This window comes from Scyliorhinus torazame, chromosome 21 (assembly GCF_047496885.1).
Source record: "Scyliorhinus torazame isolate Kashiwa2021f chromosome 21, sScyTor2.1, whole genome shotgun sequence".
NCBI lineage: Eukaryota > Metazoa > Chordata > Chondrichthyes > Carcharhiniformes > Scyliorhinidae > Scyliorhinus > Scyliorhinus torazame.
The window spans coordinates 110,292,278-110,304,597 of NC_092727.1; the positions used below are offsets into that span (position 1 = coordinate 110,292,278).

General features: G+C 44.8%; 1 protein-coding gene across 7 annotated transcripts in view; it reads left to right on the plus strand.

Moving 5' to 3' along the window:
* mpp3a (MAGUK p55 scaffold protein 3a) overlaps positions 1-12,320 on the plus strand; it is a 166,514-nt gene that overhangs the window by 108,887 nt on the left and 45,307 nt on the right. For 6 of the 7 annotated variants that reach the window (XM_072487236.1, XM_072487238.1, XM_072487241.1 and 3 more), the window contains one exon: positions 12,191-12,232. The exons of the other annotated variant lie outside the window; for it this stretch is intronic. In XM_072487236.1, the coding sequence (XP_072343337.1) occupies positions 12,191-12,232 (42 nt within the window). The remainder of the gene's footprint in view (positions 1-12,190; positions 12,233-12,320) is intronic. 7 annotated transcript variants of the gene reach the window in all.

Below are 12,320 nucleotides of genomic sequence, written 5' to 3' on the forward strand. Positions count from 1 at the left end.
ACCATGCTGCCCGACTAAACTACAATCTTCTACACTTCCTGGGTCCGTATCCTTCTATTCCCATCCTATTCATATATTTGTCAAGATGCCCCTTAAATGTCCCTATCGTCCCTGCTTCCACTACCTCCTCCGGTAGCGAGTTCCAGGCACCCACTACCCTCTGCGTAAAAAACTTGCCTCGTACATCTACTCTAAACCTTGCCCCTCTCACCTTAAACCTATACCCCCTAGTAATTGACCCCTCTACCCTGGGGAAAAGCCTCTGACTATCCACTCTGTCTATGCCCCTCATAATTTTGTATACCTCTATCAGGTCTCCCCTCAACCTCCTTCGTTCCAGTGAGAACAAACCGAGTTTATTCAACCGCTCCTCATAGCTAATGCCCTCCATACCAGGCAACATTCTGGTAAATCTCTTCTGCACCCTCTCTAAAGCCTCCACATCCTTCTGGTAGTGTGGCGACCAGAATTGAACACTATACTCCAAGTGTGGCCTAACTAAGGTTCTATACAGCTGCAACATGACTTGCCAATTCTTTTACTCAATGCCCCGGCCAATGAAGGCAAGCATGCCGTATGCCTTCTTGACTACCTTCTCCACCTGTGTTGCCCCTTTCAATGACCTGTGGACCTGTACTCCTAGATCTCTTTGACTTTCAATACTCTTGAGGGTTCTACCATTCACTGTATATTCCCTACCTGCATTAGACCTTCCAAAATGCATTACCTCACATTTGTCCGGATTAAACTCCATCTGCCATCTCTCCGCCCAAGTCTCCAGACAATCTAAATCCTGCTGTATCCTCCGACAGTCCTCATCGCTATCCGCAATTCCACCAACCTTTGTGTCGTCTGCAAACTTACTAATCAGACCAGTTACATTTTCCTCCAAATCATTTATATATGCTACAAAGAGCAAAGGTCCCAGCACTGATCCCTGTGGAACACCACTGGTCACAGCCCTCCAATTAGAAAAGCATCCCTCCATTGCTACTCTCTGCCTTCTATGGTCTAGCCAGTTCTGTATCCACCTTGCCAGCTCACCCCTGATCCAGTGTGACTTCACCTTTTGTACTAGTCTACCATGAGGGACCTTGTCAAAGGCCTTACTTAAGTCCATATAGACAACATCTACTGCCCTACCTGCATCAATCATCTTAGTGACCTCCTCGAAAAACTCTATCAAGTTAGTGAGACACAAACTCCCCTTCACAAAACCGTGCTGCCTCTCACTAATACGTCCATTTGCTTCCAAATGGGAGTAGATCCTGTCTCGAAGAATTCTCTCCAGTAATTTCCCTACCACTGAAGTAAGGCTCACCGGCCTGTAGTTCCCGGGATTATCCTTGCTACCCTTCTTAAACAGAGGAACAACATTGGCTATTCTCCAGTCCTCCGGGACATCCCCTGAAGACAGCGAGGATCCAAAGATTTCTGTCAAGGCCTCAGCAATTTCCTCTCCAGCCTCCTTCAGTATTCTGGGGTAGATCCCATCAGGCCCTGGGGACTTATCTACCTTAATATTTTTTAAGACTCCCAACACCTCGTCTTTTTGGATCACAATGTGACCCAGGCTATCTTCTCCAGACTCAACATCTACCAATTCCTTCTCTTTGGTGAATACTGATGCAAAGTATTCATTTAGTACCTCGCCCATTTCCTCTGGCTCCACACATAGATTCCCTTGCCTATCCTTCAGTGGGCCAACCCTTTCCCTGGCTACCCTCTTGCTTTTTATGTACGTGTAAAAAGCCTTGGGATTTTCCTTAACCCTATTTGCCAATGACTTTTCGTGACCCCTTCTAGCCCTCCTGACTCCTTGCTTAAGTTCCTTCCTACTTTCCTTATATTCCACGCAGGCTTCGTCTGTTCCCAGCCTTTTAGCCCTGACAAATACCTCCTTTTTCTTTTTGACGAGGCCTACAATATCACTCGTCATCCAAGGTTCCCGAAAATTGCCGTATTTATCTTTCTTCCTCACAGGAACATGCCGGTCCTGTATTCCTTTCAACTGCCACTTGAAAGCCTCCCACATGTCAGATGTTGATTTGCCCTCAAACATCCGCCCCCAATCTATGTTCTTCAGTTCCCGCCTAATATTGTTATAATTAGCCTTCCCCCAATTTAGCACATTCATCCTCGGATCACTCTTATCCTTGTCCACCAGTACTTTAAAACTTACTGAATTGTGGTCACTGTTACCGAAATGCTCCCCTACTGAAACATCTACCACCTGGACGGGCTCATTCCCCAATACCAGGTCCAGGACCGCCCCTTCCCTAGTTGGACTGTCTACATATTGTTTTAAGAAGCCCTCCTGGATGCTCCTTACAAACTCCGCCCCGTCTAAGCCCCTGGCACTAAGTGAGTCCCAGTCAATATTGGGGAAGTTGAAGTCTCCCATCACCACAACCCTGTTGTTTTTACTCTTTTCCAAAATCTGTCTACCTATCTGCTCCTCTATCTCCCGCTGGCTGTTGGGAGGCCTGTAGTATACCCCCAACATTGTGACTGCACCCTTCTTATTCCTGATCTCTACCCATATAGCCTCACTGCCCTCTGAGGTGTCCTCTCGCAGTACAGCCGTGATATTCTCCCGAACAAGTAGCGCAACTCCACCTCCCCTTTTACATCCCCCTCTATCCCGCCTGAAACATCTAAATCCTGGAACGTTTAACTGCCAATCCTGCCCTTCCCTCAACCAGGTCTCTGTAATGGCAACAACATCATAGTTCCAAGTACTAATCCAAGCTCTAAGTTCATCTGCCTTACCCGTAATGCTCCTTGCATTAAAACATATGCACTTCAGGCCACCAGATCCGCTGTGTTCAGCAACTTCTCCCTGTCTGCTCTGCCTCAGAGCCACACTGTCCCTATTCCCTAGTTCTCCCTCAATGCTCTCACCTTCTGACCTATTGCTCCCGTGCCCACCCCCCTGCCATACTAGTTTAAACCCTCCCGTGTGACACTAGCAAACCTCGCGGCCAGGATATTTATGCCTCTCCGGTTTAGATGCAACCCGTCCTTCTTATACAGGTCACACCTGCCCCGGAAGAGCTCCCAGTGGTCCAGATAATGGAAACCCTCCCTCCTACACCAGCTGTTTAGCCACGTGTTTAGCTGCTCTATCTTCCTATTTCTAGCCTCACTGGCACGTGGCACAGGGAGTAATCCCGAGATTACAACCCTCGAGGTCCTGTCTTTTAACTTTCTGCCTAGCTCCCTGAACTCCTGCTGCAGGACCTCATTCCCCTTCCTGCCTATGTCGTTAGTACCAATATGTACAACGACCTCTGCCTGTTTGCCCTCCCCCTTCAGGATGCCCTCTACCCGTTCGGAGACATCCTGGACCCTGGCACCAGGGAGGCAACATACCATCCTGGAGTCTCTTTCACGTCCACAGAAGCTCCTATCTGTTCCACAGAAGCGCCTATTTGGAGCTTTAGCCCGCGCCCATTTAACTGCAGACAATACGGCCAAATGAACCTGTATTTTAGTCTCCCACGCTACAGAGGCAGGACAAAAGGCATGTGCAAACTATGATCCCTCAGACCCAGCACACAATGAAGTGTGGGTTCTAAAGAGACTCTCTAGAGCTTGGGAACAATCCCTAAATAACAAGGCAGAGCAGGAGAAGGTAGAAGCAAACATGAATCCAGTAAGGACACAACAAGACTCCGCATGGGTAAATGAAGGTGGAAATAACACGCAGCACCCTAAACCCCAGGAATGCTACAATTGTGGACAGAAGGGACATTACGCCCGAGAATGTCAAGCCCCGCAGAAACAGCAACGGAATCAGTACGCAAATGCCCCACCTAGGAACAATGCCAGGCCTATCCACAGCGTTAGCGCCCGTTTAGATAATTTGGCCATAAATGGCACCGATTGACGGTGTTTGGACTCCCCAACTTGGGTCTGCGACACACTTTGGGACAAGTCCGGAAGACCAGTAGTCACAGGCACAGTCCAGGGACACCCCGTAGAGTTCCTTTGGGACACAGGAGCGTCCCGAACCATGTTAAATTCCTCCACGATGTACCAGTGAGATATATGGCCCACTACAGACACTATCACTCTTAATGGATTTACAGGACATCTCCAGCAGGGACACATTACAGCCTCTGTGGATATCCAGATCGGTAACATTTGAACCAAGCACTCAAGTCGTTTTGGTAGATTTACCCCAGACAGCAGAGCACATCTTGGAGATAGATTTCATGAGCTCACACAACCTTTCTTTCGACCCTGTAAATAAGTATGTGTGGAAAATGGCTAGAGCAGCGCGAGCCCCCGCCACGCTCACAGTAGGAAACTACGCACACAGGATTAGCTCAGTGGGAGATTACTGGTTTGATCCACAAACCATTACCACGGACAAAACAATTAGGGAAGTCTTGAAGAGACACAAAGCATCTTTTGCCCAGCATAAGCACGATTGCGGTAAAATTCCAGGAGTGGTCACTATTACAGGTCCTGATCCTAAGCCCCAGAAACAATACGGTTTTCCACAGCAAGCCGAGGGAGAAATAGCTAAAGTAATTCAAAGTTTACTGAATCAAGGTGTAATTCGGCCCGTAGCCTCAACAAACAATGACCCGATTTAGCCCGTAAGAAAACCAGATGCTTCATGAAGACTGACCATCGATTATAGAGAATTAAACAAAGTAACTCCATTCGCAGCCCCCACCGTTGCCACGAGTCCCGAGACCATGTTAAAGTAGGGACTACAGTAAACAATTTTCACCCTTCTGGACATTAGCAATGGCTTTTGGTCCATTCCATTGGATAAAAAGTGCCAGTACAAATTTGCGTTCACCTTCCAGGGATAGCAATACATGTGGACATGCCTTCCACAAGGTTTCCACAACTCCCCCTCCATTTTTCACAGACAATTGGCGAATCGATTATCAAAATTTTCCCGACCCGAATGCCTCATTCAGTATGTGGACGACTTGCCCCTACAGACTGACACCAAGGAAGAGCACATTTCACTTCTTTCCGAACTCTTCGGTCTCCGAAAAAAAATTGGATGTAAAATCAACACCAAAAAAGCCCAAATTCTCCAAGAAAAGGTCACTTATTTAGGTACAGTCATAACTCATGGTAAGTGTGAGATAGAACAAAAGCGTATTGATTCAATTGTTAAATTGCCCTTGCCCCGTAATGTTACAGCACTCCGGTCATTTTTAGGACTGGTTGGTTACTGCAGGAACCATATAGACGGTTTTGCCACAAAGGCAGCCCCACTTTCCGAGCTCCTTAAGAAACAGGCCACATGGAAATGGCTTCCACAGCACACAGATGCATTGAAACGCGCCCTAACTACAGCCCCTGCTTTGCAGGCACCAGACCCACTCTCCCCATACACAATAGAGGTAGCGACCACCGACCGAACCCTTTCGGTCGTACATTTCCAGGAAAGGCACAATCGTTTAGGAGCCGTAGCCTATGCCTCGCGAGTTTTAGATCCGGTAGAGCAAGAATTTTCTGCCTGCGAAAGGCACTTGCTCGCAGTTTTTTGGGCTGTTCAGTACTTCGCGTAGATAACAGGACTCAACCCCGTAACCATTTTGACCGAGCACACCCTGACACAGCTACTGTTAGACAGTAGGCTAAAAGACGGCACAGTAAGCCAAATTAGAGCAGTACACTGGACCCTACTCCTACAAGGATGCGACATCACAGTAAAGAGGACAAAGACACACACGTTTCTGGCCGATAATTTACAATATGCAGGAACCCCACATGAGTGTGAAATCATTGCAGCCAAGCACAACACAGGACCCTTTATTCCCAAATCGCTACCAACAAAAACAGGCATCAGACCACAGAAAACCCAGCCCACAGATAATTTGCTAAAAATTTATGTAGATGGCTCCTCCACAATTCTAAATGGAAAAAGGATCACAGGATGTGGCATATATGTAGAAGACGTGCAGGGTCATGCATTAGAGGAGATATCGTTACAGGACATTGCTAGGACATTTAGCTTCGCAGACAGCCGAGTTAGCAGCCATTGCATACATTGTGCAGCACACAGATTCGTTCCCGACCCCAGCAGACATATATTCGGACAGCTTATATGTTTGCAACAGCCTGATGGAATTCCTGCCCCTGTGGGAATCTAAAGGATTTGTATCCGCCGACGGTAAACCCCTACCCTCAGCGCCATTACTAAAGCACATTCTCAAAGAATCTACAGACCGCAAATATGGAATCATATAGGTTAGAAGCCATCATCGTTTCTCCCCACCCGGTAACGTAAAAGCAGACGCCCTAGCAAAAGCAGGCTCAAGACATGGTCCCTTTTGGCAACCCCCCGAGAGTGCCCCAGTACACGCGGTCCAGGTCTCAGAGACCAATATTCAGGATTTGGTACAGGCACAAAAGGAAGATGACACACTTCAGGAAATTTTCAAAGGAAACTTCCCAGCTCCCTATGATAGGTTAAAAGACACTTTAACGGTACACGACGGGGTCATATTAAAGGATGGTATTTATGTGGTCCCCACCCAGGTCAGGAACCAGATTATTTGTCAATTCCATGACGGACACGGACACCAAGGGATAGAATCCACCCTTACCCACCCCAGACCTCTCTGCCGGTGGCCCGATTTAAAAACTGATGTAACCCACTACATTGAAAATTGCTTAATTTGCGCCCAGAACAACCCAGGCAGATACGCAAAGAAAGGTCAGCTAAGACACACCTGCCTGTTAATGGCCCATGGACGAACTTACAATTAGATTACATTGGTCCCCTCCCCCCCTGCAGAAATGGATTTAAATATGTGTTGGTCGTGATCGATACCTTCACAAAATGGGTAGAAGCATTTCCTTCCAGGACAAACACGGCTAAAGAGACAGCAAAATTCTAACCCAGCAAATATATACTAGATGGGGATTCCACCGTAGTATTGAATCGGACCAAGATTCGCACTTTACAGGAAGAGTAATGAAAACCGTCCTAACAATTTTCGGAATTAAACAGAAGTTTCACATTGCCTATCACCCACAAACCAGTGGCATTGTGGAACGCATGAACCGAACCCTAAAGGCAACACTTAGGAAGATGGTGCAACAACATGACATGACATGGGACACAGTTCTCCCATTTGCACTGATGTTTATTAGAAACACGGTGTCGCGTTAGACAGGATCCACCCCCCACACCCTCATGACCGCCCACTCAGCGCATCGACCACAGGCTGCGTGATTAGTGGTACTGTGACAGAATTTCTTTCTCGGATGTCTTGTGTCCCAAATGGTTGGTTTAAAAAAGAAAAATGAGCGAGTCACATATGGTGACGATTCTAAATGGGAAATTGATGTTAAGGAGAAACTGACAGACGAGATATTAAACAACAAGATAATAACAGATATTATGCTTGTACCCCCAGGAATATACGAATATACCAGGAGACAGAGAAAGACAAAGACAAAATGAAGACGGACCTGATGATCTGCATCATGATCGTCGTTGGATCACTACAGTTGCACGCGTTATCAGCCCCTGTATCCTTCACCACACAGGCCCTGAACATGACCACCCAACACGAAACCCCTAGCCCGGACACTACACCACACATAGAAACAGCCACAGATACCCCCACATGGTGCGATAATATCATAAAGTGGTATTCCCTTTCTTACACGGTAGAAGCCCTATTGATTATAGCAATACTTTGCAGGGTCGTCCAGACACTCAGACTTCGGAAATGGCAAAGGAGAGCCTCCCGCTCCCCAGTATACACACTCAAAGCCCCTTTTTTCGGACTTCAACTGACCCCACACCCTTTTTGAACCTTTTTTCTGCCAAACAAATTCCGCGTTTTTCCAAGACAAATTACTTTCTCTGTAAATGGCATAAGTGTTAAGTAAAAATGTGATGCTGCTATTGTTTATTTTGTACTGTAATATAAGTTATTTTGATTATTAGCTAGCAGCATAAGTGTAGTTTAGGTAAGGACACTTAGAGGTTCCCCTGTTTGTGTAAAGAAGTTGAAATGTATGGTTGAATGTGATAGTGCCCCCTTAGAATTTTTTATAGATGTGTGATGTATTAAAACTTAGGTAAATGTTCCAATCTATAGGACAGAGTAGTATAGAACCTGTCCTTGATTAAGGGTACCCAGCATACCAGAGAACAGAAGAAGATTCAGTAGTGTGATCCATCACGCTTCGCATTTAGGATCAAGAGGACGGACTGTAGCCATCTGGGATGGCCACTTACAACAAGAAATATGGACGTTCGCAAAGCCTAAAGGGAAATATGGACAATGTAAGATTCAGGCTGGCACAGAGCCTGAATGTATATTCGTGAGCAGAGATTCCAGACAGCATCGAAACTCCCAACCGATTAGCATTTAATGGCCCATCTCCGTAAGACAAAGGATTGATACTCAGGTAACCGATAAAAGCCCAGACATTTCGGCGCCACTCCCTTTACTCACGAAGCATAAACAACAAGATCAATGACCGCTTTGGACACGCCCAGCCATCAAGGCACTCGCCCCTTTATTGGCTCAGATCGAAGGCAGTGATCTGACCAATTAATTGGGTCAAAGCCTAAAAGAGCATGAAATTCCCCAAGGATAAAGAGAGACACTGCCATGTGGTCAATCTCTTTTGGACCTGGCACTCTGGCAACATCCATCTCCAACTGCAGCACCACCAGAAGCAAGTTCAAGTTCAACGCTCGCTACCAGACGGATGATCCTAGCCAAACAGCAGCTACTTCTCCGGATCCAGCCGATCCAGATTCGAACAAAGGCCACTGTTCCTCTGACCTAAGCCAGGTGCCTGAAGTTAAGTACAGGTTGTCATAGTTGTTATGTGTAGTTTAGCTCAGTGTTTATGTTGCATGTGTAAGTTAATCTTGTGTGTAAATAAAGTACCATTGATCTTGAACTAACTAACTGGTTGTTTGGGTCTTTGATCGATACCCGGTTGAACCTTGTGGCGGTATCATTTGATACCTGGCGACTCTGAGGGCATATCATATTCATATCCATATAAAAGAAGGGCAACCTTATTGACTGCCATATTTAGAGCAAGTAAAGATAGCAACAATACTGAGCAACCCAGCCTCGATAGCCCTCTGCGGTAAAGAAATTCACTACCCTCTGCAACAAGAAATTGCTCCTCATCCCCGTCTTAAATGGATCACCCCTTACTCTGAGATTATGCCCTCTGGTCCTCGACTCTCCCACAAGGAGAAACAATCTCTCAGCATCTACTCTGCCGTCTTCATTGAAATGAATGATTCCACTCACAATTCAAGCAGATCTATTTTCTTCGCAGTTAACGCCAGTCACCAACTTCCTCTAGATTGAACTCGTTGAAGATGTGCAATTGGCAATTTTTGTTATGCTTCAGTGGCTCATTAACTAAATTTTGATCTCCTCTGTGCTTTATAAATGGATGGTGAAATTCTTATTTCTTTCAAATCTGCAAAGATTCTTCGTGTCTCAAATAAGTCCTACCAACAGCTAAACATTTTTATTTATGTTAGTTTCCCCTTTAGCTTCTATTATCATTATCGACCTGATTCACCTCACCTGATCACAAATGATATCTCCTCCTTTGCTAAAGCTGGGTTCAAAAGAAGTTTGATTTCTCTTTCATGCGATACATGTTTTCCTCAACAACTCTGACCTTTCTATTAAGCTCATCTCCTTGTAACTTGTATCCATGTCTGAGGAGGTTGTCCTAAAGGCCTCTTCACCCTTCTGTGTAGACAGCAAGAAAAAAGCTTGTTATGTGATAGATGATCCCTTTCTTATCATTAGCCTCCAATCTCTCCCTCCATTTCGATCTTTCTTGCCTTTCTCCATTTCATCAGTGCAATTATGGCCCATGCTCCTCCCAAATATTCCTTTCTACACATAAACACATGAAAATGATGGAAGGAGAGGATCAGGAGGTTCATTGAATGCATCCCTTACTCATGAAGGCTGGAGCATGATGAATAGTAATTTCCTGATGTTTCCTCTCTCAACCCCTGCAACCAGAAAGCAGGTAAAAAGGAGTCAATAGGAGAAGAAAACAAGCCAACAATTTTTCTCAGAGTATCTCGGGCAATTGAAACCAAATCAGAATTTATACATTAACTGTTAATCCAGTTTCTTTTAACACGATTCTACCCCTCTCTCAGTTAAAAACTGCTCCATTTCCCTCTTGAAAGAAGTCAGAGGTTCGCACAAACTGTGTAAACCTATAATGCATTTCTGTAGGAATTGAAAAGCAGCGTAAAGTCGAACCTACTCTTAGTGTTCCATACTCTTCATCAGCTCACTTGGCTAGATAGCTGGTTTATGATGCAGAGCGAGGCCAGCAGCGTGGGTTCAATTCTTGTACTGACTGAGGTTATTCATGAAAACCCCGCCTTTTCAACCTTGCCCCTCGCCTGATGTGTGGTGATCCTCAGGTTAAATCACCACAGGGCAGCCCTTCCCCTCAAAGGAGAAAGCAGCCAATGATCATCTGGGATTATTTCTACTCTTCATCTTCATTATGCATTCACTACCTTGAAGTCAAGACCTGGCATATTCCTTTCCACGTCCTCAAAACTGTGGAATTCCTGACAGTCTCTTCCTCCTTTAATCATTAGGTTTAAAGACTCAAGCTTGGATGACCGCTCCTCAATTTGCCTTTATTCTCTTTTTCAATACTGACAGTGTCCTGTGCTGCGCACCTTGATACTTTACCTTGGTTTCTCAGTAAAATAAATGTCAGTCTCATACAGGGTGATGCTTACATCTCATTATCAGCCCATTCTCACGCTACAATTCCAGTTGTTAATTGTTTGTGCTCACGTACAACACACCAAAGGCAGATAGTTGCGATCATCCAAATGCTATTAAATCTAATTTCTTTCAATCTATGAAGACTTATCGTGTATAGAACAAATGTGTTCAAGACAGTGCTGCATTCATAAGTTATTTTGCTACTATCATCTTCAGATGCTATTTAACATTTCATAGGGCTGCAGGAGTTTGTTATTATAATAATACACATCACATATTAATCATCATCATTAATGTAATTTTAAAACAGTGTTGTCAGGATCTTGTATTATGTTTATAATATCTGTTCTGCTCCTGAAGATGTTGACCAATGCTGAGGTAAGGCTTAGCAGGTATTTGGTGCTCTTTGGTACCTCATTCAAATACCCATTCCTCATGCCCAAGTCTACACAGTGGGGTGTCAACTCACTATTTATTATGGGGAAATCGCAGCCAAGTCCAATTGTATTTTTACCTGATGTCCATACTGCGCACTTTCCATTGGGTTCATGAGAAATCATGGGAGCTCCAGCTGATTTTCTTTTCTCATCTTTAATCCCAGAGCATTGAAACCAGCTGTAATATCTCCACTGCTTTTTGGCTGTGATCATGAACCTATAATTCTGATAGACAGGGTACTTGGTTTCATGGCTAGGAGTGTATTTATCAAGTGAGTCACTAGGAGAACAGGGGCTCTTATTAGCTTCAGTATTGTAGTTGATGAATCAGATTCTCTGTTGAACTTAATCGCTATTGTGGATTTAATAACATTATTAGTTGGGTAGTTTTCCACAGACTCTGTTTTTGATTCTTGGTACAACGTTGTGGTTGTCCAACTAGGAAGGGGCAGACTAGCTCCAAAATTCGAATTGTTATGCTACAGCATTATATTATTGTCATAGCTCTGAATGTCCTAGATGGTATTCCAGTGTTTGACAACCTCAAGCCTTGCTGTTGAATGCTTCAGATCTTATATTTTGAACGTACAGTGGAAGGGAAGAGATCAAATTTAGGCAATGGAAAGCAACTAGTGGTAAAGGGTATCAAGCGAGTGCAGGAAGTGAAAAATCAGAATTAGATCTGTGGATCAATAATTCCTTAAATAGTTAGTGGTGGAGCTGAATTGTGCATTCAATGAACTCAGAAGACGGAGCTTAACTTTTTACTGGGGCGGGGGGGGGGGGGTCAGATGAGTTACTCGGTGAAGAGGGCTAATTAAAAGCATGTGAAGCAGAATTCTCTGCATGAGGCTATTGCACATCGAGTTAAAACTCATGCTAACTGAATTCATAGTCAAACAACATAAAGTAGTAAGATAATTCTCTTGATTATGAACAGAGGTATAAGAAGATTCAAGTACAGCAGCATTATAAGTTGATATTTTATACTTGGATTTTCAGAAAGCTTTTCACAAGGCTCCACGTCGGCGATTAAGGGCTAAGGTGAGGAGCCACGGAATAGGAGGTAAAGTATGCTGCTGATTAAATATTAGACTCAAAATTAGGATACAAGATAGCCTTTAAAGGGGCT